General features: G+C 41.8%; 1 protein-coding gene across 1 annotated transcript in view; it reads left to right on the top strand.

Moving 5' to 3' along the window:
* Positions 1-6,244: 6,244 nt before the first annotated feature.
* The window catches only part of BFSP1 (beaded filament structural protein 1), a 29,127-nt gene continuing 14,278 nt past the window's right edge, over positions 6,245-21,093 (top strand). Inside the window, exons 1-3 of the mRNA XM_072140427.1 lie at positions 6,245-6,739; positions 12,233-12,293; positions 19,767-19,862. Of these exons, the coding sequence (XP_071996528.1) occupies positions 6,366-6,739; positions 12,233-12,293; positions 19,767-19,862 (531 nt within the window). The 5' untranslated portion in view covers positions 6,245-6,365. The remainder of the gene's footprint in view (positions 6,740-12,232; positions 12,294-19,766; positions 19,863-21,093) is intronic.

Raw genomic sequence — 21,093 nt, forward strand, 5'->3', positions numbered from 1 at the left:
TTAATATTGAACTAGATTGTGGCCTTATTCTCCTGTGGAAACCCACGTCTAGATTTAAAGGAAACCTACCATTTGAAGTGGCAGGTTTCCGATGGCAATACCGAGCACCAGCTCAGGGTGAGCTGGTGCCGGAGCCTATTTTAGGTAGTGTTTTAAACCGCGGTATCGCGGTTTAAAACACTTTTTAAACTTTATAGCCGGCGCAGGCAGGTACGCGCTCGGCGCTTACCGTGCACGCGGCTACATAGGAAGTGAATGAGAGCCGCGCACATGGTAAGCGCCGAGCGCGTACCTGCCTGCGCCGGCCTTAAAGTTTAAAAAGTGTTTTAAACCGCGATACTGCGGTTTAAAACACTAACTAAAATAGGCTCCGGCACCAGCTCACCCTGAGCTGGTGCTCGGTATTGCCATCGGAAACCTGCCACTTCAAGTGGTAGGTTTCCTTTAAATCACAAAAAACATCTCCACGCCTTCTTATTGTTGGCTGCCAACTTTGACTCTACTAATAAGCTCCATATACATGGAAAATCAGAACCGCAGCTTTCTGTGTATGAGTCAGCATAGCAATAGACCAGTCAGGAGGACCATTCTGACCTCTGTCTACTGTTGAAAGGACAAACAGTGGCCTCACAATCATATAAAGTGCACCAGAGAGCAATAAAAGAAGTTAACTGGAAGCATGGTTTGACAAATCAGGTCCTCTTTCAAGTGATTATTACTTTGGCACATACCAACTACCCAAACATTATAAAACATAGTCACTAATCGGTGGATACGCTCACTCGTATTCCTTGTTCCATTAGATCCAATGAGTAGTTTGTTAGATGAAAATAATAATCCACAGCCATCGGACATATACTTGTAAAGAAAGGAACGAGGAAAAATACAAAACCATCTAAGGATACTCACCTCCGCTCCTCTTCATTCGATCCCGCTGTCTTCCACTTAGCTTGACATGCTGAAATGACCAAGAAAAGAAAGTTATAAAAAGCAGCTGGGAGCGCAGGGAGGATGGGAGAGGAAGGTGGTGGGGTGAGCATAATTAGCAGCCCAGAGTGCCGGACATCTTGTCCTTACGCTCTGGCTGCTTTTTAGAACTTTCTTTTCTAGGTGAACCCAGCGTGTCAAGCTTAGTGGAGGACAGCCCCGGTATTGGAATGAAGAGGAGTGTAGAGGACAATTCTTGAATGTTTTTTGTGTTTTTTTTAATTGGTTGATTTCCATTAAAATGTTTAAAATGCTTAAACGAGTATCTGCTTTTCACATCTTGGTGCCAGATACCACAGATGTTTTTTTAGTAGCACTATGGGGGCCTACACAATGTGATTTGTAGTCCTAATATAAGGACTAACAGTGGCCAACTCCCGGCCCCATTGTCTTCTATTGCGAGACACCATACATCATCTCACCGTGAACATGCTTACTGCCCACAACGCAGCAGAGCAGAACTTATGGGGACTTTGTGAGTGTATATAAGCACTGTACATAATTGTATAGTAGTAAGTGTAGGTTAATTAGCATTTAGATACTGTATATATAGATATACCATACATTTAGTTGAGTATGTATATCAATACACACTGTATGCAATAGACTATGCAGCAAACTGTGTTAAAATTTCAAGGTTAAGTCGGTAAGGAGAGCAATCCTTCCTTTATGATCAGTAATGGTATATTAGAAATAAGAAGATAAGTATGAAGGGAATGAAGGACGAGCAGCTGGCATGGCTTATCTTTAAGAAGAGTATCAAACAAGAGAACTCTATTGCTATTTTCCTAACAACAACCCTTAATGGTCTCCATTAAAGGGGTGTTGCCAGAGTTTTAAAGTGACGTCACTGTGTTCTGTGCCATGTACAGAATGCACAATGGGACAGTTTTTACCACTAAGAAAATATATAGTTTGAGGAACAGTCTTGAACTGCCCAAGATTTGTCAAGTGTCCTATGCTGAATGATACATTAGGCACAGTTTAACACTTCGTTGTCTGACATTTGGAGAGAAAAAGATCTGGACCGCACATCACAAATTATACAATGATGAGGTTTAGTTACATTTTGATCAGATTGCATAAAGGCCCTTTTCACACTGCCTTTGGCCTCTGGATATATGTCTCTATAGAGGTATATGGTACCTGGCCATGCTACGGATGCACACACCAGTGCCACCGTATCTTACAGTGCAAGTGAAAAAGATAGAGCTGTATCTATGCCAGTATCCCCCACCTCTAATGGACACAATCTAATTGCCAACTATACTTGCTGATTCAAATGTAACCCCTATGTGATATGGTAAAGAATTGGGTACGGAAGGGACTATAATGTATGTGTATTACATGTACATAGGATGCGTCTAGAGTTATATATATCTCATCTATTGAAAGGAGGAAAAATTACATGTCAACAGTCTACACTGCATTTGCACGTTGCTCAATGTCAGCAAAAGAACAGTAATAGTCATGTCTAGTTGTTTGTTATATGAGTCTTATGTATATTTCCATGGAAACCCCTTTAATTCTCCCTCATTAACAAGAAACAGCTATTGAAAAGCAGATGTGCCTTCGTTAACTTTGTCAGAGATCACATAAAGGTTCAGTGCCACAAAAACTTTCTTTAAAAACGTTTTTGACTCCATTAGAAATATGACTCAGATGAGATGGATCTGATGGGGATTTGGGCAGCGAGCGCTTCATTTACTGGTTTGCATTGAGACCTTTGTTGACCTTGATTTAATATATTCCTGGAGGTGGGTGAATCTGGAGAAAATGATTTCACTGAGGAGGAACGAAATATCGTATGCTGTAACCGAGGGATCTGGATTTGGAATTTGATCTGCATGTGTTGTGCTACATCAAGTGGAGCTATTACAGAGGAAACAAGGAGTAAGGGCAGACGGTCACCCATGGAGAGCCAAATGATGAAGATTGTCACTAAAGTCACCTCTTTAGCTTCAAGGGTCCATTCCTGTGTCAGTTACTGGGACATCAGAAGATCCTATGATGTTAGTCTAACCCTAACCCCATCCTAACCCTGAAGTTATACAGTATTTAGGATAGTATACTGTTAAACCCCATGTATACCCATCTCCTGATATAAAGATGTGCCCCCCCCCAAAAAAACGCAGCCAAATTAGGGCCGATTCTAACAGGAAAAATGAAACGCCCCCCCTTATTATTAAAAATAATTCGAAAAAATGTAAGTGGCCAACTGCTATGGAATCAAATACAATAAGGGCTCCCAGCCTTGAATATAGTGTAAAAAAGAAAAATATGTCCCTCAAGTAACAATACCTGCAATGCTTATAACAAATATAAACCTACCAAGAATGGTAGCAAACACATAAATATATTCCAGCAATGAATATACCAAGCACATAGATACCAATGACTAAGCCGCACATATAAATATTTACCAGCAATGAATAAACAGCACATTGGGGCACATTTACTTACCTGGTCCTGTTGCGATCCCCAATCCAGACTGTCTGACGAGGATGAAGTCCGGCACAATTCACCAACATCGTTCACCCCAGATCCTGCATGTGTCGCTTCCCTGCTGAGGTCTGCCAGAGTTCACCTTCTTCTTCCCGGTGTATGTGAGTGCATGTCTTGTGACACAATTTGACATGTTAAATTCTGCGCGTTGTCCGGATCCGTTGGATCGTCCGATGGCCCGCCCCCAGATTTGTGTCGCGTGAAAGCCAGCGCCGATGCGCCAAAATCCAATCGCGTGCGACGCAATCCCCAAAAACGTCGGAAAACCAGACGGAAATGTGGCCGCGGGCCCGTAGTAAATAAGCCCCATAATAATATCCTGCACTTATAAATATAGACCACAAATTAAATAACTACACACATAAATATATACCAGCAAGCAGCTGTCTCCTTTTATGTCTGTGTTGGCCTGGTCCATCCTGCTCTTCTTCCTGCAGTCTCCTCATTGTTGCCAATCCTTTTCCATCAGGTAGAGAATTTCATAGAAACGTTCTCCAGGACTTATCTCTGCAGAATATGCCACCAGGGTGACTGTGGCTAAGGGTCTCTGCATATATAGATAATATACTGCTACCCATCAATATACTATAACATATAATACCATATAATTTCCCCCTCATTAATCCCATAGACCCAGCACACTTCCCCAATATATAAAGATAGCCCATGCCCTCAGTATATGGCTAGCCGATTCAAATATCCAGCCAGTCCCATAGTATATAGCTATCCAGTCCCCTGCCCCCCAGTATATTGCCAGCCTGACCCCTTTGTAGCATATAGCCAGCCCACCTGTAACATACAACCAGCCTGCTCCCTTGTTAGCATATAGCTATCCCCTTGTTGTATATAGCCAGCCTGCCCTCTGAAGTAGAGCCAGCCTTCCCCCTGTAGTATATAGCCAGCCTGCCCCCCAGTAGTGTATATAGGCAGTCTGCCCCGAGTAGCATATAGGCAGCCTGCCCCCTGTAGAATATAGCCAGCCTATATATAGGCTATATACTACCGGGTGGAAAGGTTGACTATATACTACAGGTGGGGCAGGCTGGCGATAGAGTACAGGTGGGGCACTACCTGTAGTATATAGCCAGCCTGTCCCACCTATAGTATATAGTCAACTTTTCCACCTGGTAGTATATAGCGAGCCTTCCCCTCCCATAGTATATAGCCAGCCTGCCCCCCCATAGTATATAGCCAGCCTGCCCCCCCCATAGTATATAGCCAGCCTGCCCCCCCATAGTATATAACCAGCCTGTCCCCCTTTAGTATGTAGCCAGCCTACCCCCCGTAGTGTATATAGACAGCCTGCCTTCTGCAGTATATAGTCTACCCCCCTTGTAGTTTATAGCCAGTCCTCCCTGTAGTGTATATAGCCAGCATGCTCCCTCCTGTAGTATATAGCCAGCCCCTCCTGAGGTATATAATCAGCTCCCCCTGTAGTGTATAAAGCCAGCATGCCCCCCTGTAGTATATAGCCAGCCCCCCTGAAGTATGTAGCCAGCCTCCCCCCATAGTGTATATAGCCAGTCTGCCCTCCTGTAGTATATAGCCAGCCTTCCCCCTGTAGTATATAGCCAGCCCTCCCTGTAGTGTATATAGCCAGCTCCCCCCTGTAGTATATATCTAGCCCCTCCTGAGGTATATAGTCTGCCCCCCTAATGTATATAGCCAGCCTGCCCCCCTGTAGTGTATATAGCCAGCCTATAGTGTAGTAGTTGTGCCAGAATTATCACAAGCTACAACCATCTGTGATAAGTTAATTTCCTGTCTCTTATAAATCACTTTACTTTAACACAGTTTAGGCGCAATTGTGGCGCAATGTTAGATTCAGGCACTTACATGTGATCCTGCTACAAGCTCCTCTCTGCTTCTCCCACATCCCAGAATGAAGATAACATTCACAGCAGCACCCAGGTGTGTGACACCCCGCACCCAGTGATGTCCTCAGCAGTGGCTTCTCCTGGAGGGGATCCCCCAGTGCTGGTTTCCTGCTGTACCCCTGTAATTCTGCACAGTATCCCCCTCAGACACCAGTGTGGTCATCCTGCAAACTTCTCTTCTCTCTTGCTCTGAGCTCAGGAGTTTGCAGAATGTTTTGTAAATAGAAGGTGATGAACTGTAAATAGAGTCTGCAGCTCCTGTCTGCAGAGTATCGAATGTCTGTATTTTCTGTACAAGTGTCTGCAGAGTATCTGCATCTGAGTATCTGTATTATCTGTAATATAGTCTGGCTGAGCTCTGCTGCTGGGGATGAGCTGCTCTGCACAAGGGCTCAGTGTTTACTTCTCAGTTAACGCCACCTAAATGAAAAGTCGCGAGTGATGAATATTATTAGGCGCAACAAAATATTTGGATTGGTAAGACAGATGAGGGAAACATGATTATTTTTGCTGCGCGGCTAGTTTGGCGTTTAATCGCAAAAATGGCACAAAAATGGTGTGCCAGTATGAAAAGGCGCAAAAACAACTTAAAAAAATGAGTGATACATGTGGCCCAATATCCTTTAAGTCTACAATTTGCAACTTAATATTTTTGATAAATGTGTATATTTATATCAATGGCTTGATTACAGTGGTAGATGTGTGCTAATGCTTTGGTTAAACATTTTAATTGCATTTCTTTTGTTCGGCCTGTCCTATTGTTCATCTAAGCTTCTGCATAGAGAAAAACACGAGACAACCGCTACGCCTGGAACAAAATAAATGCTGACAAATACTGGAAAGCAAGAGAACAGTACCTTGTGGCCCAATGCATTATACTAACTTTCATCTGGATATTGCAGGGGCGAGGGGACAGGACACAGTTTATGCTTTGCCTGGGTACTCAGTGTAGTTTTGTCTGGGGAGAGGAAGGCTTCATATGAAAGTGATAGCATCATGTACAAAACTAGCTACTCCCGAGAAATCCGTAAAGAGAAGTATGAAAGGTCTGATGGCTTCGATGAACAAAGCCTTGTAGATTTTAGTAGACTGGGCTTGTCCCAACCTCAAGGACTTGAACACTTGCAGGAATTAAATGAGAGATTTGCTAATTACATTAATCGAGCTCGAGTCCTAGAACAGAGAAATGCCATCTTCAGGAAGCAACTGGAGACCTTCCAAAGGATGGACGAGATCTCCGGATTGGAAGAGGCTTTCGCAGAACAGATTGACCTGAATCGGCAAAGGCTCCGGGAGTTGTCTTCTGATCATTCCAAACTTGAAAGAGAGTACAAAGATGCTCATAGGATGGTCGATGAATTCAAAAGCAAGTGAGTCTAATGTTTACTTTTATATTAGATCTAATATTGGAAATTGTTAGAGCATTTTTGGAGTTTATTAACAACCCCTATTTTTATTTTTTTATGTAACTTGTACAATAAACATATCACAAAGCACTCTGCAGTGGGGTACCACTAAGACCAGCCATGGTCCACAATAGGCTCGCAAGCTAAATTCCCTATAAATGAACATGTAAAAATTATCTGTGATGTCTGAATAACTGCTGATTCGAAGATATGCGCTTTTCATTGTAAATGATAAATAGAGGTTTAGTTATAGGCTAAATCTGGGATAGATGATAGATATCAAGTTGATATGTAACCGATATCGTACATCAAAACACATAGAAAAATAGAAGATCTGAGAGGTAGATGAGGGTGAAAATGCTCAGTTATCTCATAGTCAGCTATGAAGCTATCCTTGGGGCTAGACTTCTCTTCCAGTGATTTTGGTTGCTCTTAAACCCATCTTATTTTTGGCTATTGTTCCTTGTTGTTACATTTCCTAACCACGCTTTACTCCCTGATTCAGTACAGTCACTGGATTACATAAAATATTAGATCTGTAGGTGTGTTCAGAAAATATATATTTTGTAACTGTACCTCCAAAGTGTTTTTATTGTCCCTTTGACAGTAGGATTTTCAAAATTTTGGACTGTCATGGGAACAAATATTAACATTAAAGTTTCATTGCGGACACCCTTAATAACTCTTATGTTGACCATTGCAGCCTGAGACTGAACTGAAGTAAATTATCAGCATCTAGAGAGCTTCATTACAGGGGGCAGAGAGGTCAGTTTGTACCTAGGGGTCATCTGTAAGTTAGGTGTTCTTAAAACAGGATCTGCCTGTACTTTAATGCCTTCTAGTGTCCTGACCTTGATTGCTACCTCTGACTTTTTCCTTCAAAACTTTATTGTCTTTGACATACTATCCTGGCTTTACATGGCTTCTTCACCTTGGTTTTGGGTTTCTCATATCTGTATCTCTACATGTTGTGAAGTAGGCATGGATATAATAATGGAAAATGAGTATGTATTTCCAAAGCAAACCTGCAGCAAAATCCAACTTGTAAGATATTCTTCTGTTCAGTAGATTTTTCTGTGTTGTTAAAGGGATTCCACATCAAGTAATTGAAACATAAAGCTTGTTATACATTCAGATCCTTGCACATTTATCAAAGATTTAATAGAGTTTTTAGACAATTTTATGTCTAGAATAGCAAAAGGCTTCCAGAAAATAGGGAGTAAAAAAGTTTTACTAAAAATTATACAAATGCACCAGACAGTTTTATGGCACTAAGACAACTTAAAGGGACCCTGTCATCAGAAATTGGCCTAATAAACTACTGCCAGTATATTGTCGATCAGTTGCACAGCTTCTAGATCATGTTTCTCTCAGTGTAATGGCATCATCTAGAACAGTGGTGGCTAACCTATGGCACTGGTGCCAGAGGTGGCACTCGGAGCCCTTTCTGTGGGCACTCAGGCCATCACCAGAGATGACTCCAGGTATCTTCCTGCAGTCCCAGACAGCCCAGGACTTGCTGTGCACAGAGCTATATTAAAAGCAACAGGGCTACCTGGGACTACTGGAGGAGTTGGAAGGTTGTGGACAGATCTGGATTATCATTGTAGCTCCTGCTCCGGCCCTGACAATTCTTCCTGTTTATGGGACCCTGGAGGGAAGCTACAATGAACATCCAAATTTCTCCTATTTTCTGCTTTATTGGTGTCCTCAGGGTGCTGGTATCAATGAAAGCTGTGACAGAGCAGGGAGTGTAAATCACAAATTAAATTTCTGTGCTGGCACTTTGCGACAAATAAGCGGGTCTTGGTTGTAGTTTGGGTACTCGGTCTCTAAAAGGTTTGCCATCACTGATCTAGAAAATCAACTTTGAAGTGAGATGTAAGTTAGATGTATAAAGTCAGGAAGGAGGAGAATTTAACACTGTAGTCATGCTCTACGTGTCTTTGAACATCTCTTTATGCACCAGACTTCAGGAGATCAGATCAATTATTTCCTTGGACACAGGATCAATTACAATGATGGGGGTGTTGTAAGTCAGGGAAAGTTTGACTTCATTATTAAACTCTCCGCCTCCTTGACTTCATAAAACCAGTTTACATCTCACTTCAAAGTTGTTATTCTGGATGATGTCAACACACCAGGCCATCATCTACAACAAGAAACATCATCTAGAAGCTGCTCAGCTGCTTGACAACATAATACTAGTGGTTTATTAGGCCAATTTCTGATGACAGGTTCCCTTTAAAAGAGGTGCAAAGTTAGGCTAGACAGTCTTAAACACCAACTGATTTATCATCAGAAACTTTGAGAAATCTGGTGCAATATCTAATAAGTTGATATCAGCTGCTTTTGATAAATGTGCCCCATTGTATCTTCCTTCATTCAAAATAATAAAGAGTATCAGTAGCAGATGGGTGCGGCTTATAATATACCCTTGATTACCAGCAAGTTAGACAACCGCTATAAAAGCAGAAGTTATGATAATACCAAGGAGGAAAGACATGAGGAATGAGCTTAGAGAAGCAATGTCTACTGACTATCAAGACCTCCACTTCACCCAGGTCACATATACAAATATGTCCATTCAGGGGCGTAACCTGTGGGGGTCCAGAGGTCGCGGTCACAACTGAGCCCAAGGGGGCCCATATGATTTAACTTTCCCATATGAGAAGACTAGTACTATAAATAGAACATTATAATTGGGGGCCTGGCACACATTTTGCCCTGGGGACCAACAGCATCAAGTGTCCTTCCCTAACTCAACTCAAATATTTTTAATTCTTTGATTTTTTTTGATACCTGATACTAAAATTCGACCTTGTTTTATTAGATTTTAATAATTGTTTGCTTTGATGCTAATCTGTTAACGAAAACCTATGACTGTTCAGTGTATGCACAACATAAAATACCAGGAGGGTCACAGCAAGTTGTAAATATCATTGATATGTAAAGTAGTAGCACATTACAAATTCATGTCCATAACTGATTACATAGGATCATATGCCTGGGATGTCTAAGTCGAATGGGGTCCAAATTTCTCAATACAGCATCAAGGCACAGATGTCCCATAAATGTCCCATAAGTTGTGAGCTATGGCTTTAGCCAAGGCTACAGATGCTTCAAGTGTCCTGGCTTGTTTTGTGATTTTTATAGCTACAATTTTGGGTATAAAGACCCACTGGTGTGTGGAGTATGAGATTTAAAAGAGATCAAATTACATTTACATAACATTGGGCTTTTGTTTGCCCTTGCCTATGCCTAAATTAGAGAATAAACATTTGGTTTAAAAAATAGTTTTAAAAAATTTTAAAAAGTTGAATATTTAATTTCTTGATGACACAGCATTTTTCAGTTTCTTCTATTTTTCATTTTTCAATCAAATTTTTATTAATACTTCTTATCACAATTAGCCAAAATGGGTGCCTTTCATATAATTTACTGCCATTGATATTATTGCAATTGTACAGTCACAGACTTTTTATCGACCTTTGTGTTATGCTGTTGCTCAGGAACAAGATACCGTATTTTCCGGACTATAAGGCGCACTTAAAAGCATTGGATTTCCGTGGAAATCCAAAGTGCGCCTTATAGTCCGGTGCGCCCTATGTATGGCGCTGGGCACAGGGCAGCGGACCATACTTACATAGGTCCCCGCTACCGGAGATCTCCAGCGGGAGATCTGCTGTCTCCGGTAGCGGGGACCTATGTAAGTATGGTCCGCTGCCCTCCTCCACCTCCCCCTCACCTTCTCCACTCACCTTCCCCGCGTTCCCCGTCGCGTCTCGGCGTCGCGTCTCGTCGCCGCGTCACCTCGGGTCTCCGCCACGCCCCCGGACCTCCGCCACGCCCCCGGCCGCCGGACCCCGCGCCTTATAGTCCGATGCGCCTTATATATGTAATTATTACATATATAAGGCGCATCGGACTAATGCGCCTTATAGTCCGGTGCGCCCTATAGGGCAGAAAATACGGTAGAAGGTAGGATAAACACAGACATTGAGCCCTAAAGCTAAACCTCCCTAGATGACCCTACCTAATTGCACAACCTACCTTAAATGGTAGCTGACAACTGTGAAAATAAAGGGGAAAAAAAAGGCAAAATAGAAGACAAAAATACAAGACAAAAACAAAGCACTGAATAGTCATAGAAATATGGGTCAAAAAATTGAAAATTCTGTACTGAAACAAAAGAAAAACAAATGGACATAAGATAAGCAAAGGTCAAGAATCCATAATAGGGAAGTTCAGACTTTGCTAATAAGCTCCAAGGAAGACTTTTAGCAAGCACTTGGAAGTGCAAATCTCTAATGAATTATGAGAGACCTGGCACGTAGGTTGATTGGACTGGCCCCTAACACCCAGACAAACCAGACTAGTAGGGAAGAAATGTGACTGGAAGAATGTCTTTCACAGCTGGTTTAACAATGTGCAACGCAGAACAAGGTCAGCAGGAAACAGCCGGGTGTGGTAGAAATATATTAAGATATCCACAGATGAAATAGGGCAGTGTTCAGTCTAGTGCAGGACAGAATGCAAACGAAATGCAAAATCATAGCCAGCAGTGCATCTTTTGACATACTTTATAGGCAGAGGATGGAAGGCGCTGAAGTCCAATTAACCCCCGCTGAATGCACAGATGTTACATTTTGCATATGTCAATAATAAGGACCTATACTTTGTCTCCCCTATCCTTAAACTGACACTCTGGGGCTTATCTACTAAGGTCCCGCGGCCGCATTTCCTTCGGGTTTTCCGACGGTTTTGGGGATCGCGCCGGGGTTTACATCGCATGCGATCGGATTGTGACACAATTGCGCCGGCTTTCACGCGACACAAATCGGGGGGCGGGCCGATGGATTTGGGATTTAACAAAGCAATTTGTTTTGCATCCAATGCACTTACATACACCGGGAGGAAGATGGTGAACTCCGGCGGACCTGATCGGGGAAGCGACACATGCAGGAAATTGGGCGCACAATCTTCATGAATCACGGCAGATGGGCATTCCGGCGGACAACGCAGCTCGGGGATCACGCAGGGACCAGGTAAGTAAATGTGCCCCTCTGTGTGAAGCTCACAGGGGTGCAGTATCTATTATGTATTATACAGTAGAAGAGGAGGAGGAGCAGAGTGAGATCCATAAAGCACACATAGAAACCTCAGGACTTGGGTACTATAGTAAGTTTCTATCTCACCCAAAGTGCTTTATTCAGATCAGTATACTGTAGTTCAGTGCTTCTCTACAATGTTATACAAGTGAAAAAGAGTTCAACAACTATTGGGCCAGATTATTAGCTCAAAGTTAGACATTGGCCGGTCTTAAACTGCATCAGTTTCTGTTGCTGGGTGATAGTCAAATTTACACCTCCTATTATTTAGTTTATATTATTCTTTGTGTCCTTTGTTCTGCCTATTACATATGAATACATCCCTCTTTGTTTTGGGAATTTACAGATACAAGAATGAATGTGAATATCAGCTACTCCTGAAGGATAATCTTGAGCGTCTTAATAAGGTAAGAAGCCAGTTCCTCAACACTTGAGTCATTTATAGAGCGCCATCTCTAATCGATTCTCACCGGTAAAATGTGTATATTTATCCTGGCGGCCTTCTTCATTATATTCCGGACTCATCCTTATTGATCTGATGCATTTGGTTCTTTAGAAAAGATCAATCTTTCAGAATCAGACAAAAGGTCTAGTGCAATGGCAACCTGTCTGCTCGATCATTTGTGGTCACCGGGTTCACATTCTGCTGTCAGGTAGACATTGCAGTTTTTATGAATTACACAATATTTTAGTGCTTGTTTTGTCAATGACATCTAAACAGTTTTCTAAATAAGCAAAAAAAAAGGGGTGAAATGTATATAAACGGCAAATAAACTCTAATGTAATAACAATATAATATCAATCTTATTAAATATGCAAGAAAAAGATACAATTATACATTTAAAAACACTTAAAAGCGAAAAAAAATTTATATCACCAGATCTCGAAGGGGTAGGGGTCTGACCCCTACCCCATCGGGATGTGGTGATATATTAATTTCTTATTTCATATGTGGATATATATTTTTTCAATATATTGCTGCTGGTTCTATGATATGGGGCACTGACTATACACTACAAGTTCATTTCCTCACATTCAGCATAGGCACCATATTTGATTTCAGCAGCATATGTACCTTACTGACACACCTTTAGACCGGTCCTTGTAGAGACTATAGGGGGTAGGTAGAGTCTTGCATGATATTTGACCTTTATTATCATGCTACTGAATGTGCACATTATCCTATGTGCTTTAAAGTGTTTTAAAATGTATAAGTGTCTTTTTCTTGCATATTTAGTAAAATTGATATTCTATTGTTATTACATTAGAGTTTATTTGCCGTTTATATTCATTTCCCCCCTTTTTTTGCTCATTTAGAACACTGGGGCAGATTTATCAAGCTGTCTGAAAGTCAGAATATTTCTAGTTGCCCATGGCAACCAATCACAGCTCCCCCTATAAAATATTCATGAGCACTGGTGAAATGAAAGCTGAGCTGTGATTGGTTGCAATGGGCAACTAGAAATATTCAGACTTTCAGACAGCTTGATAAATCTGCCCCATTAGGGCTCATTTACTTACCCGGTCCATTCGCGATCTCGCGGCGTGTTGTCCGACGTGGATTCATTAAGGTTGTGCGCCCGATATCCAGCAGATGTCACTGCTGCGCCAAGGTCCGCCGGAGTTCACCATCTTCTTCCCGGTGCATGTAAGTGCTGATCTCGCGACACATTTAGTTTTTTAAATTCCGCAGATTCTGAAAAAAAACGTGTCGCAAGACACGCACTTACATGCACTGGGAAGAAGCAGGTGAACTCCGGTGGATATCGGGCGCATGACCTTAGTTAATCCCGGCAGACCCGAATCCTCGTCGAACAACGCCCCGCGGGATCGCGACTGGACCGGGTAAGTAAATGTGCCCCAATATGTTGTTCACTATTCTAAGACATTTATTACAGAGATTATAGGGATTTACTGATTATTATTAAAAAACCCACAGTATGCTTAGAGTAGGTCAGTATAAGATTGGTGGGATCTAACACCCTGCCCCTCTACTTTAAAGAGTCAGTGGTGTTCCCACAAGTGTTGCTTCTCAGGCTGATGATATAACACTTACTCATCATGTATCTATTTTGCAGCTCAGTTTTGTCCGTCTGTATTGTGTTTTGTGTAGAGTAAATATGCTACAAACTCTTCACTGCTGATTGATGTGATGTGGATACGGGGAGTTTTTGTATTGTGTGGGTACTAGTTATTGGTGTGGTGTGGAGACTGGGAGTTTATTTTGATGTGGGTACTGCAAGGTGGTGTGATGGTGGTACTAGGAGTTGATCTGGTATGGGTACCTGGTGTTGATATTATGTAGGTACTGGGAGATGTGTGATGTAGGTAGTGGGAGTTAGTGTGATGTGGGTTTAAGAGTTGGTGTGGTGTTGGTACTAGGAGATTGTGAATTATGGGTACAAGAAGTTGGAGTAGTGTGGGAACTAGAACTTAGTGTGATGGGGGTACCAAGAGTTGGTGCGTGGATACGGGGAGTTGGAGTGGTTTGGGAATTAGAACTTAGTGTGATGCGGGAACTGGGAGGTAGTAACTGGGAGGTAGTAACTGGTAATTGATATATTGATAGATTGATTGTATTGATTTGGGTACTGGAAGTTTGATTGGTGTGGCTACTAGCAGTTAGTGTAATGTGGAAACTGGAAGATATTTGATGTAGGTACTAGGAGTTAGTGTAATGTGGGTACCAAGAGTTGGTGTGTGGATACAAGGAGTGGTATGGGTACTGATGGTTAATGTGATGCGGGGACTGGAGATGGTCTGTTGTGGGTACTTGTCTTTGATATGGTGTGGATACAGGGTGTGATGTGGGTACCCATATCATGTAGTTAGTGGAAGTTAGTATGATGTGGGTACCAAGAGTTGGTGCAGTATGGCCACTAGAAGATGGCGCATTGTGGTACAGGGAGTTGATATAGTGTGGGTGCAGGGAGTTGATATGGTGTGGGTACAGGGAGTTAGTGTGATTTGGCTACTGGGAGTTGAATTAGTGTGGTTACTGGGAGTGAGTATTATGTGGGTATGGGAGATATGTGAGATATGTGATGTAGGTACTAGAAGTTAGTCATGTGGGTACCAAGAATTGTTGCAGTGTGGGTAGGGTGAGTTAGTGTGATGCAGATACTGGGAGATGGTCTGTTGTGGGTGCTGGTAGTTGATATGGTGTGGGTACAAGGAGTTATTGTAATGTGGATACTGGGAGTTGGAGTGGTGTGGCTACTGAGAGTTAGTGTGGTGTGGGTACTGGGAGATATATGATTTAAGTACTATGAGTTAGTGGGATGTGGGTACCAAGAGTTGGTGCGGTGTGAATACTGGGAGATGGTGCGTTTTGGATACAGGGAGTTGGAGTGATCTGGGTACTGGGAGTTAGTGTGATACGGTCACTGGAGGATTATATGATGTAAGTACTGGAAGTAAGCGTTAAGTGAGCACTGTGAGATGTTGTGTTGTGAGTACTGGTAGCTGATATGGTATAGGTCAAGGGAGGTAGTGAGTCAGAAATTGGTGGGCTGTGGGTTCTGGAAGCTGGTGCAGAGTATTGGGAGTTGTAGTGATGTGGGTATTGGGAGTTGGTGTGGATACTGGGAGATGGGGCACTTTGAGTACTGGACATTGGGGGAGTGTGAGCATTGGGACTTAGAGTGATGTGGTTATTGGGAACTGATTTGTTGTGGGTACGTGGAGTTGTCTGTTATTTCCATGTGCCCAGAAATTACCCCCCCCCCCCCAAAGTATTTATCTTAGTATTTTAGTTTCGGGGCTGCAGGATATTGCAGACCCCTGTATGTAAAGAAGCCGGGTACTGAGTGGTTGATCCCCACTGATATAATCCTAAGGATAGGATATCAATTTTAAAAGGCTGGAAAACAACTTGAAGCCATGTCTTATGATTTCCTAGTTACGCACTTTTATGGCATTATTTGATCCAGTCTGAGCCGAGTACATATCATACATGGATAAAGAAGAAGAATAAAGCAAGTTCACATCGATTCCATAAAACAACAGCTGCATAATAAACCTCCTGTTATGACAAATGCCTTCCCCCTGCTTCTGTTTCATATTTCAATTCATGTTTTAACCCCTATGTTCTCCCTGTGCTGAATTTTATTAGTATTACACCAATGAGAACCAAGCATTTTATCGATTTAGTTCTGCTTCACGGCTGTACGGCTGCTACTAGGACATGTTTACCACATAAATCCGTGAAAAATGCATTAAAAGTTAAGTAAAAGCCGAAGTGGAAAATCAAAGAATGTTTTTTTACATTATTAGACTTTTCCCAGTTAGTAATGTGATAGTGTTGTCTTTGCTTGGTAGAGCACCAAACCATCCTGAATCTTCTCACTTGTCTTGGCTAGACTTTAGATCACAGTATAGAGAGAATACTTTCAATTAAATGAATATTAAAGATACTTTAATTTACATATTTAGCTCAAATGATTTAGGCACATTTACTTACCCGGCCGCTGGAGTTCCACGAAACTGCATTGATCGACTCCAATGCACTGGGCTGCTATTCACTAAGATTGTGCGCCCAATATCCTGCATGTGTGGCTTCCCCGCTCAGGTCCGACAGAGTTCACCTTCTTCTTCCTGGTGCATGTAAGTGCATTGTCTTGCGACACAATTCGAATCTTAAATCCCCTGCTCAGTCCGAATCGTCGGATCGTCTGACTACCTGTCCCCCGATTTCTGTCGCATGAAAGCCAGCGCAGCCGCACCACAATCCAGTCACGTACGACACAATCCCCAGTTAAATACCTGTCCCAACGGCACAAATCCCCAAAACGACAGAAAAAACTACGAAAATATGTCCGCAGAGCCCTAGTAAATAAGCCTTTCTGAGTTTTGCAAGTGGTGCACTCTTACCCTGCTCCAGTCCCCTATTTTAGAGGCTAGGTCCCACTCTCATTTTTTATACTCTGGTTTAGAACAGGGCACCCCAATGCAACAACATATATCGACTCACTTTATGAATTCAGATAAAACAAAGATGAATGGAATTGAACAAAGACAAACAAGTCAAAGGCAAATTGTAAGAATAAATTCTCCCCACTGTTCCTGTTGACCTGCGTTTTTCTTCCTTTTCATCTTGTATTTATTAGTGTCTTAATCACCTTTCCTCAATATTCATACTGATAGCAGATGGATAAGGAGAAGTTGTAAAAGTTTCTAGTAACTTAACCCCTTATAGAGAGTCACTGGGTTGATTTATCTTCTTAGGCTATGTTCATACCTCATTGTAGACCTCCCCATAGTAAGGATATGTGGGACATATAACCAATGTGTCCTTACAACAGAGGACTAGGACAGATCCCACTGAATGAGCATGCATTCATCCTCATTTTCGACCACCCCATCCCTCTGAAAGTGGGTGGAGCCAACATAAATAGCAACCAGTCATTGGCTGCTGCAGATATTCATAATGTTTCCCCAGAGACATTACTATCTTTATATTGATAGTTAAGTCACTGGGGTCCTCCCAGAATATATGCTCAGCAGAGGCAAAGTATTGCATCCATACACATAGCCTTTAATTATATTCATCGCTCAGTAGAAGGGAGCAAGATGGAAACATACAGCTCCCATAGTATGTAGCATTCCTTTTTGTGTCATTCAGCCAGTATATATTTATGAATAATGCCTTACAGAGATGGAACATCAAGTCAAATATAATCTAAGTGTGTTAGTAGTTAAACTTTAGCCTCCTCTCCTAATCTATTTGCTGTATTCAACTTTAGAACTGCTGACAGCTACATTTCTTGGTGCAGTAAAGGAAACCAAAAAAATTCTGAATTAGTTTACTCTTATCACTTTCACTATTCATTTATGCAATAAAAAGCTTCTGATGTCTAGTACTGAGCACTTTGTATTAGTTATTTAATAGTTTGCAATAAAGTCTCTATTAATGAAGGTCTCGGCAGTATAAACATTTCTATACTGTCACAGGATGTTTTATCACAAGTCGTCAGTTTCATTCATGTTCTGCCAAAGCCACTCCAGAATTTGAGGTTCATACAATATGAATGCACAGCAGTGAGGACATGAACACCAGGAATATGATTTCAAAGCACACATTTTACGTGGATTAAGAACTGCAGGAGCCTGATGAAATTCCAGCAATAACCATTTCATCAGAATTTTATAGTGGTTGGGTATATGCACCTTTACTGATCAGTGGTAAAGATGGCATCTCTGGGGCTCCAACACAGATAAGTCTTGGCACCCACTTCATGCTTCTTTAGGAGTTTGCCCTTGATAGAAAGTTCTCAAATTTTTATCCCCTAGTGATGTTTACACAATAAAGATCATTTTTTTTAAAACCCTTACTATACTCAGTTTTATTGCTATTTTAGCTTCTATCACGCAGTGTCAGTGAGTGTAAAATTCCAGAGTGTGGCTGGGTACTAGCTGAGTAGATACTTCCTGCTTCCTCTGTGCTATGAGATGCTGTGTGCTGACAATGTGCTTAAATTATCAGGGTAGAGGGTTTATCTACACTTTCATTTACCTTCTGGACATTGTACTAGTATCTGACAAATAGAAAAAGAGAGATGAGACAGATCAGAGAAATGAGATGGATATAAGACACAATGCAAGAGAAGCAAGAGGAATCTGGCCTATCACAGTCAGGAGTTTATGGTCGTATCCAGGGACAACCAAAATGTAAACACCAGGACTGATAGAGACTGGTTGGACTTATATCTGGAAAATGCTGTATTTTTGTTAATGACAATGAATTAGAGAATATGTTATTTAGTTATCCGGAGTATATTTAAGAATCTTGTCTTCCTGGGAATACCCCTGTAATGTTAGAAATTTGGATGGGATATTTCCCATAAGTTGGGTCATGAGAAAACATTTTATCTTTTTGTGCTCTCCAAGGGTCATAATTTGATTTCCTGCATGATGAAACTGTATAAACTATTCTACACATGGGGGGGGGGACATAAACTCTTATGGCAGTTGCTGTAGATTGTTAGACAGACTGCAGTCACACAGTTATAACGAAGAGGATAATTTACCTCCATCATGGAGATGGTTCTGTTGCTAGTTTTGCTGAGGAATTGTGGGATTGCTAGCGCAGAAAAGCAGTGTCAATGGACCCATAGTGGGCAATCAGTGGTCCCAGAATGATTGACATCACTGGGGCTTGCTGAGGCCTCTGACTGCAGTGAGCCCTGTGATCCCAATGACTTAGGGCCTTGCAGGGTCAGTACCTCTTCCCAAGATGCAGTTTTCTAGCATCCCTGAAAGGATAGTGACAAATGAATCTAATTATGTACATTAAAGAAGTCCAAAAGGGAATAAGATGAAGAGCAGTGTTAAAAAAATATCTGATGAAGATACACACTTGTAGAGGTACACACAGGGTCTCCTCGGGCATCAATTAATACGTTTGTATATACGCTTGGAAATATATTTTTATGTTCTCTCTATGTTTAATTAGGGTGTTAATTACTTTGGATTTTGAGGTTAGGATACTGATGTCTTCCATGTTTTTACTAGTACCGGCCTCTCCTTATGGTTGACCTCTGGCCATATACCTGGAGGTGACTATCATCTCAGTCCCACCTTTGTCCATGTCTGTATTTTAATAGCTTTTAACCTTCACGTCTCTCCTAAGGGAGTGTTGTGTACTGTAAACTAGAGTGTTTTTTGGTGTCTAATAAAGTATTTCCCATGTTTATTTTGATATTGGCTAGGGATGTGCATTCCATATATTATTATGTCTTTTAGTATATTTCGACTCCATGTCTCCATGTTTTGGAACAGCCTTCCAACATAATGTTTTCTGAGGAATATTGCTTTTATTCTGTCAGTTCCCTTACAACTTTCTTATCTTAGACATTCCTTTGGTTGTTTTTATATCTTAGGAAGCTGATGAAGCTTTACTGAGTAATCTAGAACTTCAGATTGAATCTCAGTTCCTTCAAGATGACATCAACGCTGCAAAGAACCGATATAAAAAGGTAAATCCCTGTATATTTATTGTACAAAGGAATAAGGAGGGCATGTTTAGAATGGATCACTTAGAGGGTCCAGAGACAAAGCCAAATCTTAAAGCTATTCAGTGGGAGTCCTTAAAGGGGTTATCCGGGTTAAAAAACATTTTTATGGCCGGGCTGGGGAGGGCTAGTTAAACATAATAAACATGGACTTACCTCGTCCGGCGCCGCCGATGTCCCGCGCCGCGGTCACTTCGATCCGTGCCCCTGTAAACAAACAGGGGCACGGAAGCCGCGCACAGGGAGCTTCCGGTCCGCATTGTGGACGGCTCCTCCCATACGTCCCTATCTCTCAGCGTTGTAAGCGCTGGGAGATGGTGCGCATGGGAGCTTCCGGCCTGCCGGAAGCTCCCTGTGCGCCCTTGTACTGAAACCGGCGCGCGAAGAAGACGGGCCGCGGCGCGGGACATCGGCAGCACAGGAGGAGGTAAGTACATGTTTAATATGTTTAAATAGCCCTCCCCAGCCCGGCCATAAAAAATTTTTTAAACCCGGATAACCCCTTTAAATTTAGTGTCAATACTCTTACTCCATTATTGGTGGTAGAGGCTAAGATTTTAGTTCCAACTCATTGGTTGTGTAAAAATTTTTTTTTAAAAATTGTCAAAATATTTAGCCACACAAAATGAGTCCTAGAGATTTCGTTTTTTGGTATTCAACAATTATGCAAATTAGCTTGGAACTTCCAAAAGGGCACCTAGTTTCTGAGTGAGGGCTGAAAAGGAGGTAATTATATAGATATACTTCCCACCCCTAGGTCATCTACAATAACCACTTTACCATCCCAAAATACCAGAAATAGTAGAAGCTAACCCCCATAGCACCCTAGACCACCAAAGGTGTTAGATATAAAATCAGTCTTGTTCTTAAGTTGAATTTGAATTATGGCGGAACTGACATATTTTATAAGTATCACCCCAGACAAAAAGCCTTTTTTTTTTGTTCCATGTGACAAAAGGATTTTCAAAATGTTGGGTTGTCATGGGAGCAAGGATTAAAGGAAATTAACCATTTAAAAAAAAACAAAGAAACATCTTAGGATACTCACCTACACTCCTTCTGATCCTGGTGCTATCCACTGCTGAGCTTGACACATCGGGATGACCTAGAAAATAGTTATAAAAAGCAGCATGGAGTGTGGTGACAACATTCTGGCAATCCGGCTGCTGATTATCCACGCCATGGCTACCTCCCT

Source organism: Engystomops pustulosus, chromosome 3 (assembly GCF_040894005.1).
Source record: "Engystomops pustulosus chromosome 3, aEngPut4.maternal, whole genome shotgun sequence".
NCBI lineage: Eukaryota > Metazoa > Chordata > Amphibia > Anura > Leptodactylidae > Engystomops > Engystomops pustulosus.